Genomic DNA, 22953 nt, shown 5'->3' with positions numbered 1-22953 from the left:
ATTCTTAATCCAATGTTTGCGACTGAGGACAGGTTCAGAACTTTGGAGTCAGTATTTTGTTGTTGTTTTTTAATCTGTATATTTTTTATCTGTAGATAATATACTTTTATAGTGCATTTCATTGATCTTGTTAAAAATTATCACACAATAAAATACTTTCAGATCTTTCTTCATGGGTACTTTAGTTCTGATGACTAGATTTCTCTTTAAAGCAGCATTCAGTCTTTCAAGAAATAAAGTATGAAAAAAAACTATTCCTCAACAGTTGAGACAAGGGCTATTTAAAGTCATTTCTTCTCAAAGTGTCAATTTCACTTCTGTAGATTACCTTTTAGGTCTATATTATTTATCACAGGTCAGGGAGAACATGGTATTTGTCCTTTTGTGACCAGCTTATTTCACTACGTATGATGTTTTCCAGTTTCATCCATGTTGTTGCAATTGACTGGATTTCTTTCTTTCTTTCTTTCTTTTTTTTTTTTTTTTTACTTCACTTGATGGGCATTTGGGTTGATTTCATATCTTAGCTATTGTGAACTGAGCTGCAATAAACATGGGGGTACAGATAACGCTTTCATATGCTGATTTTATTTTCCTTGGGTAAATTCCCAGGAATGGGTTGGCTGAGTCATACAGTAGGTCTATTATCAGATTTCTATGGTATCTCCATACTGTCTTCTACAGTGGCTTTACCAGTTTACATTCCCACGAAGAGTGGATTAGGGTACCCTTTCCCCACATCCTTGCCAGCATTTATTGTTTGTTGATTTTTGTATGAAAACCATTCTAACTGGGGTGAGCTGAAACCTCATTGTGGTTTTGATTTGCATTTCCCTGAGCATTTTTTCATGCGTCTGTTGGCCATTTGGATTTCCTCTTCCTCTTCTGAAAAATGTCTGTTTAAGTCCTTTGCCCATTTCTTAACTGGGTTGTTTGTTTTGTTGTTGAGCTTCTTGATCTCTTTATATGTTCTGGGTATTAGTCCTTTATAAGTTGCATAGTTTGCAAAAAAATTTCTACCATTTTGTCGGTTGCCTCTTCACTTTGCTGAGTGTTTCTTTTGCTTTACAGAAACTTCTCAATTCGATGGAATCCCATTTATCAGTTTTGGTTTTGGATGCCTGTTCCTCTGAGGTCTTTTCTAAGAACTGGTCTCCTTAGAGGAGAGGAGGTGAGCATGAGACTTTGCAGAACAAACCTCCTCTCTGATTAAAAAAAAAAATTAACATGCCTAACCTGAGTGTCACCTTTGACACTCCTTTCACCCTGAAGCACTGAACAGAGCTCCCTGGCCACACCTACCACACACCATTTCTGCTTAAGCTCCCTGCTAAAGCATCTGAGAAAGCAGCAGAAAGTGCCCAAGCTTGGGCTCCTACCACCCACATGGGAGACCTGGAAGAGTTTCTGGGCTCCTGGCTTCAGCCTGGCCCAGCCCTGGCAGTTTCAGCCATTTGGGGAGTGAACCAGCAGAAGGATGATCCTTTTCTCTCTGTGTGTCTCTCCCTCTCTCTGTGTCACTCTACTTTTCAAATAAATAAGTAAATCTTAAAACAAAGATGATATTGGATCAAATTGAGCATGATAAAGAGAATAATTAGTCAAAGTACGTTGAAAACTGTACAAAGCAGGTGTAAACACAAAGGGGGAAAACCCACAGGAGGAATAGATGATAGTATATTTTAAAAATAGCACATATGAGTTTTCTGTTTAAGTGTATCTATAAGGACATGCATAGAAGCAAAATGAATAATTCCACAGGTAGGAACTGTATCAATTACAGGAAAAGGTGATTAGCACCAGAGAACATACATACTAGCACTCAGAGTTTTGTTTCCAAATGACATTGATTAAACGCCTGATGCTACAAAGTCAACTCTGGCCTCCTGGGAGCCCCTGCTAATATATATATTTTTTAGATTTTTTACTTATTTATTTGACAGGTAGAGTTATAGACAGTGAGAGAGAAAGAGAGAGATGGAGAGAAAGGTCTTCCTTCCAAGTTGGTTCACTGTCCAGATGGCCGCAATGGCGGCAACGGCCGGCGCCGCGCTGATCTGAAGCCAGGGGGCAGGAGCTTCCTCCTGGTCTCCCATGCGGGTGCAGGGCCCAAGCACTGGGGCCATCCTCCACTGCACTTCCGGGCCACAGCAGAGAGCCGAACTGGAAGAGTTGCAACTGGGACTAGAACCGGCACCCATGTGGGATATTGGCGCCGCGGGTGGAGGATTAACCTAGTGCGCCACAGCCCCGGCCCCAGAGCCCTTGCTAATATTAACACGGGATGTAAAACTTTCCAGTATTGTCAACAGACTAATTATTTCAACAGCAGTGACTAGGCAATAGCATATAACATTTGCCTCTCAACCACCCCTAAAAAGATAAATTTCGGGGAAAGATAATCAACAGAAGGGGCAGGATGCGGGGCGTCTCACAATCTTGAATTCTTCTTCCTGTAAGGTCTGAGGTACTTTTATATCCACATATCTTGAACATTAGTCATTCCACCAATGAATCATTTCTAAAATTGTAACACCCTCTGATGAAACTGGAGATTCTAGCAGTCCTCTAAGGGTTGAAGTGCGTGTTGATATATGTAAAATTTTCGAGGTCTTTTTTCTGTCCGAAGATCATATAGTTAGGATGTGTGGCTAGATAAATATAATTAATGTCACAGGCACAAGTCTTCTGAACAATATATAATACAAATTGTACTAAATTTAAACAATTTAACAATGGAAGGTGATGAGAGAGATGGAAGATAAAAAAATTGCCAAAGTAGTTTGTTACTTTACGAGTTCTGGGAGCTGTTCCAACAACTTAAACAGGTATGAATCACAAAGCCTCACCCCAAATCCCTATTTACCGCCTAATCCACCTCTTTGAAGACTACAATTCCCAGAATGCAACGCTCGGCTCCCTGGACTGGGTTTCCTTGGGCCACCGAAGGTTGCAGTTCATCGAACATCGCCTTGGACCGAGTTTCGCACACTCCTCGCCAAGGATTCAGCCCTAAAGGCCTCCCCTGCCTTTGGGTTCTCCCAATTCCTGCGCCTGATTTTAGTATTTGCCTGGGAGGGAAGCGAGCGGGCCGCCGGCCGCCGGGCGCTCTAGGCCGAGCAGCTGCTTCTCTGTGATCACAGGGGGGCGGGCCCCCGTGCCCGGCGCTGGGCGAGCGGAGGGGGCGGGGCGTGCGTCAGTTCCGCGCGGGGCGGTACGAGAACCATGGCTGCCGTAAGAGGTGAGTCCCAGGCTGCCGGGGCTGGGGGCGGCGGGCGAGCGTCAGCTCCTGCCTGCACCTGTGGGGCGGCGCCGCACCTTCCAAGCGAAGGGGCTCTGGGGCCAGGCCGAGGCGTGGGGCGTCAGGAGTTTGTGTTGAGCCGCTTCTGGGCTGTCAGGGCAGCGCCGGCAGCCGCCCTCCCACTGCGGATGCCCTGCTCCGCCACGGAGTCCGCGCTGGGGCAGTCGGTGGTCCGAGAGCGCGCCCGCCTCCCTGAGCGGGGTGAGTGGGACCTGAATTCGGACACGCCGGGGCTGCGGCCCAGATCCCAGGCTGGACCCGCTTACCCAGCGGGAAGGCCGGATAGTTGCGGGTCCTGGCGGGGGCCACTCGGCTGCGGTCTCCTATGCGCCTCCTGCCCCTGCGGATACTCGTACCTGAAGGCACGCTCTGGGTGCAAAGCCCAAGAAGCGGCTGGTCTGTATCTAACAGCTACTAAAACCATTTCTGCCTGGTGCATTAAAACAGCATCGGAGAGAGTCCTTAGCAGTTCCTTCCAAGCAGAAGGAATACTCATTCTCCGGATGGAAGGTGAGATCCGCCTCCCTTCCCCCAAGGATGGCACATTCGGGCAAGAATATTTGGTGACTAATCGCCGTTTAAGGAGGCAGCAGTTTTGCTTTGCCGAGCGGCGTGTATGTAAGTTGGACCAGAACTAAAGTTTTGGACTATAGAGCAGTGGCTAGGAGAGGTGGAGCTACGATCCTGTTCCCTGAGCTCTTGGCTTCACTTGTAATTGCTGAACAAATATTTAAAGATTAGCTTTTTGCATGGACACCAAGTTGTTTTCCTTGAGTATACATTTATCATTAGGTCCGCCCCAGGGACATTGTCTTGACTTGCGTATCCTTCTTAAGCATTAACTCATTTAAAATAAATCCAACCTTAGCAGTCTTTTTGTAGCAACATAGGAAGTAAAGCATAAAACGTAGAATTAAAAAAAATTATTTATTTATTTGAAATGCAGGGTTACAGAGAGAGGAAGCGAAACAGAAATCTTACATCTGCTGGTTCACTCCTCAGATGGTGGAAATGGCCAGGGCTGGGCCAGGCCAAAACCAGGAACCATGAGTTTCTTCAGGTTTCCTACGTGAGCCTAAGCACTTGGGGCATCTTCTGCTTTCCCGGGGCATTAGCAGGGAGCTGGATTGGAAGTGGAGCTGCGGGCACTGGATCTGGAGTTGCAAGTGGTGGCTTTACTTGCTGTGCCACAATGCCAGCCCCAGTAGAATTGTTTTGATAACTAATGTAGAACAGAGATAGCAAGACCAACTATGAATGAAAACTTGATTACAAAAAACTCAAATTGTTACCTGAAATGGATGCAGCAGGTTTAGGTTTATTGCCAGTTGATACTTATCATGCCTTGGTTATGTTACAAGTTTTATATGCCTCCTGGAAAGGTGTAATCCTAACAAAATTTCAGTTTGCTTAGCTTCCTGATGTTTTGGGGCTTGCAGGAGTTACAAATTCTCAGATGTTACAAAGAGTGTCCACCGGCCGGCGCCGGGGCTCACTAGGCTAATCCTCCGCCTTGCGGTGCCGGCACACCAGGTTCTAGTCCCGGTCCGGGGCGCCGGATTCTGTCCAGGTTGCCCCTCTTCCAGGCCAGCTCTCTGCTGTGGCCGGGGAGTCCAGTGGAGGATGGCCCAAGTCCTTGGGCCCTGCACCCCATGGGAGACCAGGATAAGTACCTGGCTCCTGCCATCGGATCAGCGTGGCGGCCATTGGAGGGTGACCCAACGGCAAAGGAAGACCTTTCTCTCTGTCTCTCTCTCTCACTGTCCACTCTGCCTGTCAAAAAAAAAAAAAATAATAAAAATAAAAACAAAAAAACAAATAGTGTCCACCATAAATAAACTGTATCTGAAAAGAAAATCTAATTGCAGACTGTAAGTTTCTTTTAGGGAACGTTTTCCCCACACAGAAGCAAATACTGTAGGACAGCTGGTGGGAACTTTGTGAGAAGCAGAGGATAATGTGGCTGCCACTTGAGTTATGGGCAGGGTTTATAATCAGTGACCTTGGGCATGATTTGAATTCTCGGCAAAGCTTAAACGTGTCATGGGCTTTTTATATTACCCTGAAAAAAATTCATAATAATAAAATTTCACACTAGTGGATTCCTGAATGGAGCAGAGAAGAAATGTTTTGATTTAATGTTAAACTGGAATGTCCGAGAAAATCATACAGAAAAATACTACACATCTTTTAAAAAGTTGAAATCAATGTTTTAAAAATGGTATTCCATACCAAAGTTCTGTGTGTTTTGCCAATATCTAAATTTACTTGATTACTTTTCCACGTAGGTCAGTAGTTATTTTCAAGAGTATAATATACATTCCCATATGATCACGGTACAAGTAGGATTTTTTTTTTTCAAGGTTGATGACAAAATTATAGCTCTGAGTCTGTTGGTAGGTTATAAGTACTTGGTTTAATGTTTAAATATTCACTATGTTGGTTTTGCAATCAGGAACCTGTACAGTAACTGAAATAAATCAATTTTGTATTTTGCAGTCCTAACCTCCCACTGGATAATCTAGGAAATGGGTGGGCAAGCCTGTTCTTTGAAGGGCTGCATGGTTTTTGTCATAACTGCCCAACTGTGCAGTTGTAGGGTAAAATGCAGGCAAGATAATTTAGAAAAAAACAAGTGTGGCTTTGTTTCAATAAGACTTTACTTGTGGACACTTAAATTTGAATTTCATTTAATTTTCATGTTTCACAAAATTTAAAATTTTTCTTCAACCATTTTGAAATGTAAATGCATTTTGAGCTGACAGGCCATATAAAAATGAATGGTCAGTGTAGTTGGCTCACCCCTCATCTGGAAGATGAGAAATGCTTACTTCTGTAATGATTCTTTAAAGGTTATTGCTGTTTGGTTTTGAAGTCATACATTTTCCTCATGTGTTTTAGAACAAAGGAAGTACTGTAGTGATCTCCTTCACTTCCTTTTACATAAACATTATGTTTTGGAAAGAAAATTTAGACAGTTAGAAGCTGTATTCTGTTTTTCCATATTATTTTGTAGTTAAAGCCTGATGTGATTTAAAACTGCCTGTGGGGCTGGCGCTGTGGCATAGTGGGTAAAGCCGACAACTGTAGTGTCGGCGTCCCGTATAGGCACCAGTTCCAGTCCTAGCTGGTCCACTTTTGATCCAGCTCTCTACTATGGCCTGGGAAAGCAGTAGAGGATGGCCCAAGTGTCTGGGCCCCTGCACTTCTGTGGGAGACCAGGAAGAAGCTCCTGGCTTCGGATGGGCATAGCTCCAGCCATTGAGGCCACCTGAGGAGTGAACCAGCAGGTAGAAGACCTCTCTCTCTCTCTTCTTCTCCCTCTCCCTCTCCCTCTCCATTTCTCTCTCTCCCTCTCTTTCTGCCTTTTCTTCTCTGTGTAACTCTGACTTTCAAGTAAATAAATAAATCTTTTAAAAAAATTTGCCTGCAATTTATAAAATATTCTTTAATTTACCCAGGGGAAAATTTTTATATCAAAGAATCTGTTTCCTTGTAAGTTTCTACATCATATTTAAAGGTAATCTATTTGAAACTCATATTTTATTTCTCTGTCAAAGTCATCTTTGAATTTTGGTTAGGCTTCCAAAGCAGTGAACAAAAGACACATGATTAGCACATGATGTAATTATAGAAAAAGCCTGGAGTTACTCCACGTCCCTGACTCTTAATGTGAGGTTGCCAAATTATGCCGCACTAGGCCACACTAGCCCAATGATCTATTGCTAATTTCTCTATGACCTGTGAACTAAGAATGATTTTTACATGTAAACATTTGCAGTTGATTTGGTGATAGGTAGAATACTAACTTTGGACACCAAAGCAAAATGTTAACCCCCATATTCCATTCTCCTCTGTTGTGAATTTATGTTACAAAGCAATATACTCAATTGTAATTTGGATTTCTCAAAATACTTGTTTTGTCTTATTATGTAAGTACCTTGTGTGATATCTTTGATTTTGCCTTGTGTCCCTGGAAGCCCAAAATAAAGTCGTCTTTCAGTATCCTCAGGGCAATGGTTTCAGGATCCTGGATCCTGAAATTTAATAGTATTTAATTTAATCTACCCAAATCCTCCCATATACTTTGAATCATCTCTAGATTGCTTATAACACTTTATTATGCATAGTATATGCTAGGTAAGTTGTTGTTACACTGTGTTAGTACATGTTTACTACAGAGGCATTTTTTTCCTCAGTATTTTCAGTCTACAGTTGGTTGAATCCAAGGATATGGAGGGCCAACTCTATTTTTGGTCCTTTATGAAAAAAATGCCAATCCCTATTTAACCTGAAGGTGAAGATTTGAGTGAGGTTAAGAATAGCGAGGGGATGAGAGTTGGAAGGTGAGTAAAGTAAGGAGAAATAGTTTGAGCTTTGGGTGATGGCTGTGTGAGAGCAGTTAAGGTATATGAAGAGCCTGGTACCCCAGTGCTGTGGTTTTACCAAAGGTGCTGGTCTGGTGGTGGTGCTTGAGTGACGGCTGCTGTTCTGAAACACTTGCAGGCTGTTCTTAAATTGAGTGATGTATATTTTCAACTTTTATAGAGCTTTGTTATTATTCTTTATGAGTTATTTTTCTTTATAATACAGTAAATTGAGAGGCTAGGTATATTGTTTCTCATAAAGTTCTCCTTTTTTAGTCAGTAGTTTTTATTTGAAGTAGTAATGTTGCTGTTTCTCCCAATTTAATGTATATTGTGAGATAAAGCAGGTAAGTGATTATTTTAATATTAGTAGCAACCAAGACTCATTATAAGAGGAAAGAGAAAAGTACGGTATCTAGGAAGTTAAAGCATTCTGATGTTAGTTTTAAACTATCTGGGCTGGCGTAGTGGGTTAAATTGCCACCTGCAGTGCTGGAATCCCATGTGGACGCTGATTTGAGTCCCAGCTGCTCCTCTTGCTGATCTAGCTCCCTGCTAATTAACCTGGAAAAGCTTAGTGGAGGATGGCCCAAGCGCTTGGGTCCCTGCACCCACGCAGGAGACTCAGAAGAAGCTCCTGGCTTCAACTTGTCCCAGCCCTGGCTGTTGTAGTCATTTGGGGAGTGAACCATCAGAAGGAAGACCCCTCTTTCTCTCTCTCTCCTTCTCTCTCTCTCTCTCTCTCTCTGTAACTCTGCCTTTCAAATAAATAAAATCTTTAGACCCATTTTTAAACTTAAAGATCAATATAGGTGTATGGTTTTAATTTTAAAGATTGTGTATTTCCTAGATAAGTCCAATGAAAGGGTCTAGAAGTCACAGCATTCCAGGAGTAATAAGTTTCTGGCACCCAGGTCTTGCTGTCTAAATACCATTTCTGAATAAAAAGAGCAGTGGTATCTTGGGAGGATGTGTGGTTGGAGGCCCGAGGTTGAGTTGGCACAGCCTGTTTGCCATAGGGGTGACTTAGTAGATCAGATGGAACATACCAGAAGGACGTAGGAGCTGATCCGAAGGGGCTCTTACTGGGTACATTTGGAATGATTTAAATGTCAGAATGGTGACTTCATGAGATCTATAAATCCACAGTGATACTCAAAAAGTTCATTTTCTACCAGATACGTATACTGAAAATTAAGGGAAAAAGAAATGCCTTTACTTTGAATTTTAAGGAGAAAGTATAGTTCATGCCCATTCGATAGGGGAAAGTGTTATATTAATTTAGCAGAAAGATGCCAGTTTATAAATAGAGAATAAAAATCACTATTTCAGGGATAGGGGATATCCAGCCCATGGGCCATGTAAGGCCTGCAAAATCATTTGCTCTGACCCTGCCAAGGCAACTGCAGGTGGGATTTGATATTTAATAAATCTATAGCAGGCTAATTTTTAGGTTGATCATTTTGTATGGCTCACAAATAAACAATTCCCCACCCTTGATTTAGATACTCAGTGAAATAACTGATAAAGGAATAGAACAGTAGTGAATACAAACACAATTTGATGAAATGATGACAAGGCACAGGGTATTTGTATGATGTAGACACTACCCTACATATTGTATGTTACTTGACAATAAGAAGATATACTTTAATAGAGGAGAAAATGGGGGCCAGTATTGTGGTATAGAGGGTAAAGTTACCACCTGCAAAGCTGGCATCCCATATGGGTGCCAGTTTGAATCCTGGCTGCTCCACTTCTGAACCAGATCCTTGCTATTGTGCCTGGGAAAGTAGCAAAGGATGGTCCAAGTCCTTGGGCCCTTGCACCTATGTGGAAGAACTGGAAGAGGTCCCTGGCTCCAGGCTTTGATCTGGCCCAGCTCTGGCTGTTGCAGCCATTTAGGGGGTGAGCCAGTGGATGGAAGAATCTCTCTCTCCCCTACTCTCTAACTTTACCTTTCAAATAAATAAATAGATTTTTAAAATAACATTATTAAAATCAAACTTTAAACAAATGGAGAAAATAATAGTCTACTGCTTTAACAATCAAACTTGACATCATGAATATTAAATTACAAGCCATTAATGAGACATATCATCTTAATATTTTCCTAATATTTAAAAAAATTGTTTATTTGAAAACCAGAGTAACACAGAGAGAGGCAGAAAGACAAAGAGATCTTCCATCCACTTGTTCACTCCCCAAATGGCTACAATGGCCAGGACCGGGCCAGCCTAAAGCTAAGAACCTGGAACTCCATCCAGGTCTTACATAAGTGGCAGGGGCCCAAGCATTTAAACTAACTTTTGCCGCTTTCCCAGGTTCATTAGCAGGGAGCTGGAGCAGCCAGGGCTGGAACGGTACTCATATGGCATGTCAGCATGGCAGGTTGCAGCTTAACCAACTGTGCCACAACAGCACTCCATGTCAAAACATTTTAATCTGATTGTATTCAAATGTTTTGACATACATTTGGAAATTACAGGAAAATGCAGAGGATAGAGCAGCACATCAAACTACAAGAAAACAAAGAATATAGGACTATTCATGAATTTATATATTAACCTTGTGCAGGGCCCATGCTAATCTTCTCTGTACTTGTTCCAGTCTTAGTGTATGCTCTGCTGAAGTGAGCATAATAAAGTTGTCTATAAAGCTTCACTTTATCACTTAGTTATTTCTTTTGCTTTTTCTCTGCCGTCTTTAAATTTAGAATCTATTAGGGCATTTTGCAAAGTTCATAGAAAATGAAATTAAAAGATAAAGTTATTTTGGTAAAAAATTTGAAATCCATGCATACAGTCAGTCTTCACAAAGGTCATGGAAAAGGCATATGAAAAAGCTGTACATGGAATTCAAAGTTCTTTTGTACCAAAATAAACTGAATTTTAAAATTTTATTTTATTTATTAGGGTAAGAGAACAAGACAGAGAGATTTCCCATCTGCTGATTCATGTCCCAAATGCCTGCAGCAGGTGTGCTAGACCAGGCTGAAGCCAGAAGCCATCAACTCAGTCTGGGTTTGCCTTGTGCATAGCAAGGTCGCAAAAACTGGAGCCGTCACCTGCCGCCTCCCAACGTGTGCATTAGCAGGAAGTTTGAATGGAGAGCAAGGCTGGGACTTGAACTCAAGCACTATTGTGCTGAAATCTCACCCCTAAACTGATCTTTTAATTATATTTCTCCATGAACTTTCTGAATTACCCTTATGTATTATAGCAGCTGCTTTCCTTCTGTTTTGTTTTTACAAGTTTGTAGTCCTAAAGATATTTAAAATATGTAATTTATAACATCCTGAACTAGAATTGGTATGCCACATAATCTCATAATTGAGGCACTCCTCAGGAACAAAATCTGTGCCTCACTTGTTGATATTTAAAGTCAACTGTCATTGTGTTCATGTAATTGGAATGTATTGTTTTGAAATGAACTTTAAGATGTCTTAGGCTTTAAAATTTTTTTTGCTTGAAATTAGGCATTTTGCACTATAACTAGTTGATTAATTTTTATAATACTGTCTACTAAGTAATGTCTTTGTTGCACGTATTTTCCAGAAAATGTCAGTTTACTATTCAAGTTATACTGCTTGACAGTGATGACCCTGGTGGCTGCAGCTTACACTGTAGCTTTAAGATACACAAGGACAACAAATACAGAACGCTACTTTTCAACCACAGCTGTGTGTATCACAGAAGTTGTAAAGTTATTTCTAAGTGTGGGACTCTTAGCTAAGTAAGTATATGTATGTTGTTCAATCATTATTGTTCAATTTTGTTAAGGTATTTTCTTTTTTAGAAAATTTAAGCTATACCCTTATAAGTTTGATGACTGTAGAGCAATGTTTTTTTTTTTTTTTAACTAGGGACAATTTTGCCCCACAGGAGACTTTTGGTGTCATAACTTGGGGATTCCTCTGGTGTGTAGTGGGCAGAGGCCAAGGATGCTGCTAAACATCCTACGGTGTCCAGGACGGCCCTCTGCAATTGAGAAATATCTAGCCCCAATGTCAGTAATGCTGAGGTTGAGGAGCATTGCCATGAAGTAGGCATTGGTAAATTTTGACTGTGAGCCAGATACAGCTTGCTGCCTGTTTTGTTCAACAGAGACTCCGTGGCTCACAAAGACTAAGATATTTACCATTTAACCCTTACAGAAAAAATTTGTTGATGATAAACATTTCTTGGGGGCTTCCTGTGTTAAGTGCAAGCTACTTCTAAATGATTTTCATGATTTTTTTCATTTAATTCTTAGACATTTTTGAAGTGAGTACTATAAGTACCCCTATTTATCTGTACAGCATCTGAGGTCCTCAAGATTTCATTGTTAATATATGGCAACACTGGACTTTAAATAAATAACTATTTAAGAATTATTTAAGGATGCAGTAAAAGAAAGGGTTAAAAATAAGAGTTTTGGAGTGAGTAGACCTAGACCTAGCTGCAATCCTTGACTCACTCTTAGCTTCCCATAGCTTTCTTTCTCTATTCTGTTCTGTTCTGTTCTGTTCTATTCTATTCTATTCTATTCCCTGCCTTCCTGCCTTCCTTACTTATTTGAAAGGCATAGTTACAGAGAGGCCGAAGCAGAAGCAGAGAGAGAGAAGTCTTCTGTCTGCTGATTCACTCCCCAGATGACCACAACGGCTAGAGTTGGGCCAATTCAAAGCCAGGAGCTTCTTCCAGGTCTCCAGTGTGGGTGCAGAGGCCCAAGGACTTGGACCATCTTCCACTGCTTTTCCAGGCTATAGCAGAGAGCTGGATCGGAAGTGGAGCAGCTGGGACTTGGACCAGTGCCCATAAATGGATGCCAGCACCACAGGTGGCGGCTTTACCAGCCACGCCACAGCACTGGCCCCCCACATATTTCTTAATCTCTCTAAACTTACCTTTCTGTATCTTGATACAGAAGATGAGAAGAAATACTATAGGCTGGTGGGAATGAAATAAATTCTTGTAAATAAATGTGTTGGATAAAGATTTATGAGATGGTGAGCTATTGAGTCACTGGGGCAGGTAGAATTCATACAGGTTTCAAGAGGTGTTGGTGAGAGTGCGGAAGCAGTGAGGAATAGCATGTGTGTAGGCTTTTAGGTAGAAATAGACAAGTTACATTTAAACATTTATAAGTCCATCTATTATTTATTGAGTTGTGTCTGTGAGATAGTTTTCACATGGGGTGCTGTATACAGGCATGCATGAAATAGATATGTTCTCTACTGTAGAAGTTAGGTTTAGTTGAAGCAATAGACAATAAACCAGTGAGCACACATTTGATTTCAAGGGATCATGTGAAAAAGAATAAAAATAGATTGAAGAACAGAAAAATAACATGAGACTGAATAATAGAAAGCTTTAATATTTTGGGGTTTAAAATTTATTTTGTAGGCAGAGATACTTTGGCAGCCTAACTTGTTTCAAGTTGAGTAAAATCTTAGACTTTTCAGTTTTTAACTTTAATGAGATTTGTTTTTCTTTTTCCTTTTTTTTAAAACTTTTATTTAGTAAATATAAATTTCCAAAGTACAGTTTATGGATTACAATGGCTTTCCCCCCACCATAATTTCCCTCCCACACGCACCCCTCCCATCTCCCGCTCCCTCTCCCATTCCGTTCACATCAAGATTCATTTTCAATTATCTTTATATACAGAAGATTGATTTAGTATATAGTAAGTAAAGATTTCATCAGTTTACACCCACACAGAAACACAAAATGTAAAATACTGTTTCAGTACTAGTTATAGCATTACTTCACATTGCACAACACATTAAGGACAGAGATCCCACATGAGGAGTAAGTACACAGTGACTCCTGTTGTTGACTTAACAATTTGACACTCTTGTTTATGGCGTCACTAATCTCCCTGGGCTCTTGTCATGAGTTACCAAGGCTATGGAAGCCTTTTGAGTTTGCCGATTTTGATCTTATTCAGACAGGGTCATAGCCAAAGTGGAAGTTCTCTCCTCCCTTCAGAGAAAGGTACCTCCTTCTTTGATGGCCCTGTTCTTTCCACTGGGATCTCACTCGCAGAGATCTTTCATTTAGGTCTTCTGAGATATTTTTTTCTTGAAATTTAACTTTTGTTATGAAATTCATCATTCTGGAAAATCTCAGAGAAATGAAAGGTCCTTATCATACCTTTAAAGGCAGTATTTCAAAGGCAAAAATCTGCTTAAAACTACAGAGCAATTTCCATATAATAAACTAAGAGTTAATAAACTAATAGACTGTTAAGGCGAATTTCTTAGGGTCCCTGAACTTCCAAAGAGACAGAAAGTTATAACTCAGGAATTATATAGGGCTTATGTGTATACTATATTATATATAAATTATATAATAATAATACTATTAATATATATCACAGTGTGATATTAGCTACTTTAAACTGTAAGATAAAATCATGGTTCAGTTTGTTTTGTAACTTAAGAATTTTTCTAAACCAATGTGTAAGGAAAAGCAATGAAGCCTTTGGTATAACTTAGTAGTTAGACTAGTTTCTGCCAACCCACCTGCACAGACTTTATTTTAATACTTTTCCAGCTTTGCATTCCTTGGTGTACAGTATATTTTACTTTTCTTTAGCTTTTCAATGTTATGGTCAGTTGGTTTGTGGAAAGTTTTTTGTAAAATATGTCATAATAAAAACTGCAAATATTTCTAAAAATTCACCAGGCTAAGTTAAATAAAGGTGCTGAAATAATAATAGTGTGGAGAAACCAAATACCATACTTTGTCATCATCATTGTTTTTCACCAGCATAATATAGAAGCCAGAATCATACTATTTTGTGAACACTTATCCCCAGATGAGTGTATACAAAGACCAGGGACAATCAGAAAAAGGTAAATAATTATAATGTGCAGAGTTTTGGTGGTTTGCATTTGATGGAATGTAACTGATAAGAATCTGGTTGTAGAGAAGAATCATTTAAAACATAAGCAGTTTCTTAGTGGAAAAAGCATTGGAAACCAATCAGAAAATATGCAGGAGGAGAACTGTGTTTGAATCTACTGGATTTCAGAGTGAATGTTTCTGTGGAGAAATACGTTATAAAGTTGTCATGTGTTTATTTGAAATGCACTGGTAAAAACTGAATACTTAATATTTGAGGCAGCCGCCTCACCTGCTACGCCACAGAGACGACCCCTAAATGTTTAATTTTTAGAGGATATGCATGAGAATGTTAACTTACTAGAATGGTGAAAAGCAAAAGATAAAAAACTGTTTAAACCTGTGAGGTCACAGACAGCTATAAATGAAATGTTATAGGACATTGTGATTGCTTCTTCAGCAATAAGTATTGCTACAATTGATAATGAAACTGAAACACAACTCTCAGTTTAGGAAAAATATCCAATAAAAATGCTGAAAACTGTTTCCAGCTCTTGAAAGCTGATGAGCATTTGATCTAGTCATTAGGATGTCCATATTCATATCAGATAGGAATACCTGGGTGTGAATCCCAGTCTGCCGTTGCTTCCAGCTTCCTACTGTCATACACCCTGGGAGGCAGCAGGTGATTGAGCCCATTCTGCCCGCATGGGAGACTTGAATTGGGGTTTGGGTCCTGGCTTCTGCCTGGGCCAGTCCTGGCTGTTGTAGGTATTTGAGAAGTGAACCAGTGGATCTGAGATCTATCGATGTCTACCTCTGTGTCTACCTTTCACATAAAAAAGAATAAAGAAATTTTTAAAACAATACCTTGAAAGGATTGTTGGCTTATAATTCACTTGAAGCAGCTGGAATATGAAAAAGTTGAATAAAACAAGGGTATTTGAAAAAGCCTGTGGAAATTGCATGTTATTAAAAAACTATGCATGGAGTTCAAAAATGTTTTGCACCAAAACAGATTTTTAATTTCATTTTCACACACTTTTCGAAATATTTATCAAGCCCTAATTAGGATGCAGGAAATATAGGTACAAGTTAAAAAGGCATAGTTCTTCCTTCATGTAGATAATAGTCTATTAAAGAGCCAAATATAATAATAAGTAAATAATGAATTGGTGGTATTATGAAGGAAAGACAGAGGGAAATAACACATTTTGACTTGAAGAGTGAGTAGAAGTTATATAAGAGCAGAGAGGAGGCAAAGGGAACAGTGTGTTTGAAATCGCTGAGGCTGACAAGTTCCTGATTTTTAAAGAAGAGGAAGAATGTGTCTGCAGTGGTGTGAGAGGGGAGTGGTGCTGAGCTGAAGCTGGAGAGGTCATCAGGCCACAGAGAGCAATCTTGTGGACCTCTTAAAGGTTTTTTGGATTTCACGTCAGGTACATCATTGCACAGTTAACTCAGGCACCAACGTGACAGGCGCTTTTGCCTTATGAGTAATTTTGACCCCTTTGAAGGAAATGGATTGGAAGAGTTGGAGGTAGGGAAATTTATTTGAGGCAAGAAATAATGTCCTATGATGACAACAGATGTGACAGAGAAGTTAATGGATTTGAGTCATGCTGTGGAGGTATAATCTATAGGACTTGATGATAGGGTTGGATACATATCATTGTCTGAGGTAGTTTTGTTTTGTAAAGTCATCACTAACACTGAATTAGTGAACACTGAACCCTTAATCCTTGGGGAAATACAGGGTTAGTGAGCCACTGGTCGCAACATTTTCATTAACTGACCAATACATGACCTTGTCTTTTGTGTGTTTCAGTATAAAATCACCTTAATTAATATGTACTGTTGATTAATTAGTGTTGAACTCATGGCTACCAGCATTATATCTGATGCCTTAATGAAACTTATCTTTTACTTTTTTTTTTTAAGTCAGAGTTGGAGAGGGAGAAGGATGGAAGGAGGGTTGGGGGTGGAGGGAGAGGGCTCTTCAATCCGCTGGTTCACTCTGAAAATGACTGCAGTGGCCAGAGCTGGGCCAGACCGAAGCCAGGATCCAGGAGTTTCTTCTAGGTCTCCCACGTGAGTGCAGGGGCCCAAGGACTTGGGCCATTCTCCACTACCTTCCTAGGCACATTAGCAGAAAGCTGGATTGGAAGTGGAGCAGCCGAGACTTTGTCATATTGATTGCCAGCACTGCAGGCAGTGGCTGAACTTGCTACACCATAACACCGGCCACTTTTACATATTTGGTGTTTTTTTGCCATAAGAGGTCTCCATACATCACAGGCTTCTTATACTTGGAACACTACACAGCACTAGCACTACATTTAGGGGACATTTTAAACAGTACAGTCACCAAAAAAAATTTCAAAAATATGAAGAATGTGGCACTAAATATATTGCTCTTGTTTATAGGGTGAGACCAGAAACAAGAATGTGGACTCTTATTTTGCTCAACTTCATTGGGAAAATTTGTGTTGCATGACTTAATTGTTTTTTGCTGCTCTGTGTATCTGCCCATGTTTCCTACTATTAAGAACCAGATAGGTAGAGGTATTTGTAACCAAGACAGGAAATAACACAGATTTGGGGAAAAGAAGATAGCAACAGTTGAATTTTGGGTAGGTATAATGCATTTATTTCAATGCCTTTGAGACATCCAAGTGGGCATGGAGAATAGGCTGTTAGAGTAATGGGTCTGAAACTCAGAGGAGAGGTCTAGATAGAAAATATTTGATCCCATGGGACTGGAAATAATTGTTTAAAGAAAGTGATCTTGTAAAAGTATTCTGATTTGCAATATTATTTGACTCCATATCCTTAAAGGTTAGTGTTTTCTGGACTGGATAACCAGAAACCTCAGAACTACTATACGGAGAAACACAAAATTATTAATAGGTGCCCTCTGTTTAGATAAATGAGGTCAGGTTGTTTAAGAAATAGAAGAGTCAGTCTAAGGCGGTGGCCTAGAACTTTGTGAGAATTCAATTAAACAGGCTAGGGGAAAAATAAATTCAACCAAGCATGCAGATTCAAACCTTCGGATGCAAAGGATTGAAGCAGAGGAAGTTATAGCTCCAGGGATGGTTCCTGGTCAGTCTTGGAGAGCTGAAATCTGGTCAGACTCATCTCCTTTGTGAAAAGTTTGAGCCTAGAAAGGGATTACTGTTGCAATCTTTGAGTACAGAATTGACAGACCAAAGGTACCAGTGAGGTTCCAGACCCATGTTTTAAGTGAAAGGCTACCCTCTGGCATGTAATGTAGAAATGTAATGTAGAAATCCTATTTGAACAGAACCTAGGATGGCAGTCTAGGACAAATGGCTAAGACCCTGTTTTCTTTGATGCTTTCTCTTCCCTTTTAGCCCTTTCCTGGGGTAGGACGAGAGGGGTTGTAATCATCTGTGTCCTAATATTCACATAATTATGGTAAAACCTTTGTAGACTGAAGGGTGTAACTGGCCTCTAGAACACTGGAAGATATTAGCTTTAAATTTTTTAAAAAGATTTATTTGAAAGGGGTAGAAGGAGAGGGAGGGATCTTCCATCCACTTGTTCACTCTCCAAATGTCTGCAAAGGCTGTGGCTGGGCCAGGCCAAAACCAGGAACTTGGTACTCCATCCAGGTCTCTCACATGCCCAAGCACTCAGGGCATCTTGCTGCTTTCCAAGGCACATAGCTGGGAGGGAGCTGGCTCAGAAGTGGAGCAGCTAGGACTCAAACCAGTACTCATTTGGGATGCAGCTTAACCCATTGTATCATAGTGCTGCCCCCTACATTAGCTTAATTTTAATCCCAAGTCTTCTTTTTGCCCTAGGTATTTATAATATATATACAGAATTTAAACATTATAAATACAGTTCACTTGGAAATTTTAGTTGACTTCTTAGAAGAAATACAGACTTGTTTGGGTAGAGTGTGTAATATACACTGGGGTAATAAAGTTAAGGGATTTCATTTATATTTCTTTGGGGGAAAAAAAAAAGAAAACACATTTTTCTAAGTTGTAAAAGAACAGAAGGCAGAGATGCATACCTTGGTGTAATTTCCAAGAAAACTGGGCAGTAAGTATGAAGAAACCAGTCAGTGTATTTTTACTATAAGTTACTGCTCTATAAAAACCAGAGAGAGGCAGGTGCTGTGGCATAGTGAGTAAGCCGCTGTCTGCAGTGCCAGCATCCCATATGGGTGCCGGTTCGAGTCACAGCTGCTCCACTTCCAATTCAGCTCTCTGCTATGGCCTGGCAGTGCAGTAGAAGGTGGCCCAAGTCCTTGGGTCCCTGCACCCGCATGGGAGACCCAGAAGAAGCTCCTGGCTCCTGGCTTCAGGCCGGCACAGCTCTGGCCGTTGCGGCCATCTGGGGAGTGAACCATAGGATGGAAGACCTCTCCCTCTGTGTAACTCTGACTCTCAAACAAGTAAACAAATCTTTAAAAAAAAAAGAAAAGAAAAGAAAAGAAAATGAAAAACCAAAGAATAGTGCTCCTTTTGAGTATTACTGTGGAAAAGCATTTTTTAAAAAACCTCATGAGCAGGTGTCTGCACTGTGTAGAGCACAGACTTAATCATTGTGGAAATGTGTTATGCAAAGTGCCAAACATGTTTGTTTAAGATTACAGCAGCTAAATTCGTTTCCTTCAGACATTGAGGATTGTTGTCACTGAGAATGGCAGCTTGCCAGGGAGGAGTGCTGAACACTGTTTCGTGTCCTGCTTTAGAAAAAGATAAGAGAAACATTCAGGTAAATACAGTCAATATAATTGCAGCTCCCCTTTAGCTGTGGCTATTATTTCTTTTTCTATGATGAGAAATCTTAGGCTGAGGGGAGTTTTAAGTTGACAAAGGTAAAAGTGACAGGATTAGAAGACAAAGTTCCTGATCTCAGAATTTCAAATTGTGAGTCTTTCAGAACAACAAAATAATTAGGCATTTTTTTATTAGCTAGGACAGAGATAAGTACTTAGACATTTCAATGGTTTCCAATAATTTTGCTTTTTCTTTTTATTCCCAAATGTTAACATTTTTGCCATTTAGCTTAATTCAGGATGCAGTTATTTCCAAATGTTAACAATTTCCCATGTGTTTTAATTCCAGCTGCTATAACAAAATACCACTGACTCAATGGATTAAGCAGCAAAAATTTCTCATAGTTCTAGAGGTTTAGAATCAAGATGATAGCAGTTTAGGTCTCTGGTGAGGGCCTTCTTCTCTGTGTGCTATCAGCTGCCTTTTTTGATGGAGAGAGATCTATATTCTTTTTTTTTTTCTTTAACGATTTATTTATTTCTTTGAAAGAGTTACACACAGAGAGGTCTTCCATCCGCTGGTTCACTCCCCAGATGGCCGCAATGGCTGGAGCTGTGCCGATCTGAAGCCAGGAGCCAGGAGCTTCTTCTGGGTCTCCCGCGTGGGTGCAGGGGCTCAAGGACTTGGGCCATCTTCTACTACTTTCCCAGGCCATAGCAGAGAGCTGGATTGGAAGTGGAGCAGCTGGGACTCGAACCAGCGCCCATATGGGATGCTGGCACTACAGGTGGTGGCTTTACCCACTATGCCACAGTGCCGGCCCCCTATATTATTCTTATAACCTTTAATTCCATCATGGTGGGTCAACACTCATGACTTGCTAAATCCAGGCCTCACCTTCAAATAAAAGTGCCTTATATTGGGGAAGGAGGTTAGGGCTCAACATGTGAATTGTGTCTAGGGAAGGCTAGACACAGACATTTCATACATTTATTAGATAGCATTCTACTCCAAAGATCTTTCACTCTCCCTTTTGATTCTTTCAGTTTATTTATATGACTATGAATTTATGGGTTATTTTACTGTATGGCAGAGAACCCATGATTATCATTTTTATGTCCCATATTTGGGCAGTGTGATCTATTTTTGGGTTCCTCATTTTTTTCTTTACATGCTTTGATTGATAACTACAATTCTGAGCTGGTACCATGGAGTTCATTCTAACCTTCACCCATATTCCCTTTGCTAATAGTGATGAGTCTGACTTCCATTATCCTCAAGATATTTATTTATTAGCTCAGTCCTGGAAAATATTATAGGTAGGTTCAAAACTTATAATATGTATTTGTGGGAAAACAAACTTAACTAGAGTTCAATATTTGTATGTTGTACTTCTTGCTTTTTGTTTGAGAGCATAGAGTAAAAACAGTGTTTTGTAGATTATTTGGCATACTTCTCTTTTGCTCCTTCAGTGTAATTTTGTGAGTAATTGGAAACACTGACAAGTCATTTTGATTTAAATTTATACCTAATTTGGTAATCCTCTTTCCACAGATTTTACTTAAAATTTCCAGGAAATTTTGAAATGGAATTATATTTATTCTAGTAAGAAGTTAGGAGAATATGAAAAGGAATTAATGGATTGCTCATTTAACAAATGAAGCTCACATGTTCTAAACTGGTGAATTTTACTTATATACAAGAGATTACTGGGTACTTTCCAATATGTACTGTAGACACTGTACCACACTTTACACTTTAATATTTGATCTTAAAAATGGCTTTTTGTCAGTACATAGAAAGCTACCTCATTCTTTTTTTTTTAATTTTTTCAGTTTTCTAATTTAATAGAAATAACCAAAACAATGTGGTTTCCAAACAAGGCTTTAAACTAATCTAATAGAACTTCTGCAACACATTCCAGAGCATCATAACAAGAATTATTTACAGGCAGCTAATGTATTAAATAACCATGAAACATTACACACCAGCAAAAAACACAGGAGCAGAACAATTAAAAACTGCAACCTTGTTTGAAGAAATTAAATATGATTATTTCGAGAATACAATACCACAGAAACAGCACTTTTGCTTTAAGAATCATGTTGAAGGGTACTTAACTATGTGCTAAAGTAATAGTAGTGGTAGTAATAATAGTGAAGGGAGGAGACCAGTTGAAATACTGGAAGCAAGGAATTAGTAAGGCTATGAATTTAACCCTTTCATGTGGCGATACCTCTACATAGAAAATGAACAAGCTCTCAAATTTCACATATCTTTTTTATAGGCTAATGTACATGTTTCACTGCTTCAAAATATAGTAAAAGCCCACATTTTTCAGACCAGGAGCAGACATGCAGTTCATTCTAAATATTGAAATTTAGGCCACACTTGAAAGGGAATATTGCAGTGGCACTTACAAAAATCATTTTGGTGCCTTCCTACATATAAATTTGGTGAATTTAAAAGAAGAGCATTTCCAATTTTAACTATCACCTGTTAGAAAAGGGCTAAACTTAATTTTTACATACTGTATTTGATATGGCAACAAATATTTAACTTATTTTTTGAAGATAATTTCGGTCTGCAGATATCATTATATATATATACTTATATATATATATATGTATATATATATATAAAGGACCACATAGGCAAACATAAGAAACTAAAATGAAAGAAATGCATTTTGACCACGACATGCATTTTGACCATAAAAGAAATCATTATAGCCGGTGCCGCGGCTCAATAGGCAATCCTCCGCCTGCAGCGCTGGCACACCGGGTTCTAGTCCTGGTCGGGGCGCCGGATTCTGTCCCGGTTGCCCCTCTTCCAGGCCAGCTTTCTGCTGTGGCCAGGGACTGCAGTGGAGGATGGCCCAAGTCATTGGGCCCTGCACCCGCATGGGAGACCAGGAGAAGCATCTGGCTCCTGCCATCGGATCAGCGCAGTGTGCCGGCTGCAGCGCGCTGGCCGCGGCGGCCATTGGAGGGTGAACCAACGGCAAAGGAAGACCTTTCTCTCTGTCTTTCTCTCTCACTGTCCACTCTGCATGTCAAAAAAAAAAAAATCATTATACACAAGTGTGCATGTTGAAATCTGAAATGTTTACATAAATTGTGGCATATAAATTTTCTTTTGTTAAAAAAGTACCTTCAGAGGTACCTTTCTCTGAAGGGAGGAGAGAACTTCCACTTTGACTATGGCCTCGTCTAAATAAGATCAGAGTCGGCGAACTCAAGAGGCTTCCACAGCCTTGGCAACTCATGACAAGAGCCTCCAGTGATTACTGACACCATAAACAAGAGTGTCAATTGTTAAATCAACAACAGGAGTCACTGTGCACTTACTCCCCATGTAAGATCTCTGTCCTTAATGTGTTGTACAATGTGAATTAATGCTATAACTAGTACTCAACCAGTACTTTACACTTTGTGCTTCTGTGTGGGTGCAAACTGTTGAAATCTTTACTTAATATATAGTAAATCGATCTTCTGTATATAAATATAATTGAAAATGAATCTTGATGTGAATAGGATGGGAGAGAGAGTGGGAGATGGGAGGGTTATGGGTGGAAGGGAAGTTAGGGGAAGGAAAAAGCACTATAATCCAAAAGCTGTACTTTGGAAATTTATATTTATTAAATAAAAGTTAAAAAAAAAACTTTCAATTTTTTTACTCAAGCACCTACC

General features: G+C 39.9%; 1 protein-coding gene and 1 non-coding gene across 4 annotated transcripts in view; one reads left to right on the top strand and one right to left on the bottom strand.

The window, feature by feature from the left end:
• Positions 1 to 2955: 2955 nt before the first annotated feature.
• The window catches only part of SLC35A1 (solute carrier family 35 member A1), a 45591-nt gene continuing 25593 nt past the window's right edge, over positions 2956 to 22953 (top strand). The window contains exons 1-2 of one of the 3 annotated variants that reach the window (XM_002714566.5): positions 2956 to 3241; positions 11226 to 11403. In XM_002714566.5, the coding sequence (XP_002714612.1) occupies positions 3226 to 3241; positions 11226 to 11403 (194 nt within the window). In that variant the 5' untranslated portion in view covers positions 2956 to 3225. Of the gene's footprint in view, positions 3242 to 6569; positions 6592 to 11225; positions 11404 to 22953 lie in introns of those variants that run through there. The other 2 variants (XM_070073802.1, XM_070073803.1) reach the window with 2 other exon arrangements.
• On the bottom strand, positions 10201 to 10306 carry LOC127493326 (U6 spliceosomal RNA). The gene has a single exon (XR_007923383.2). It is a non-coding gene; the product is annotated as a U6 spliceosomal RNA (small nuclear RNA).

Source organism: Oryctolagus cuniculus, chromosome 5 (genome assembly GCF_964237555.1).
Source record: "Oryctolagus cuniculus chromosome 5, mOryCun1.1, whole genome shotgun sequence".
Taxonomy (NCBI): domain Eukaryota; kingdom Metazoa; phylum Chordata; class Mammalia; order Lagomorpha; family Leporidae; genus Oryctolagus; species Oryctolagus cuniculus.
Note: the sequence above shows the minus strand (reverse complement) of the source record. Positions and strands in the feature narration are given on the sequence as shown.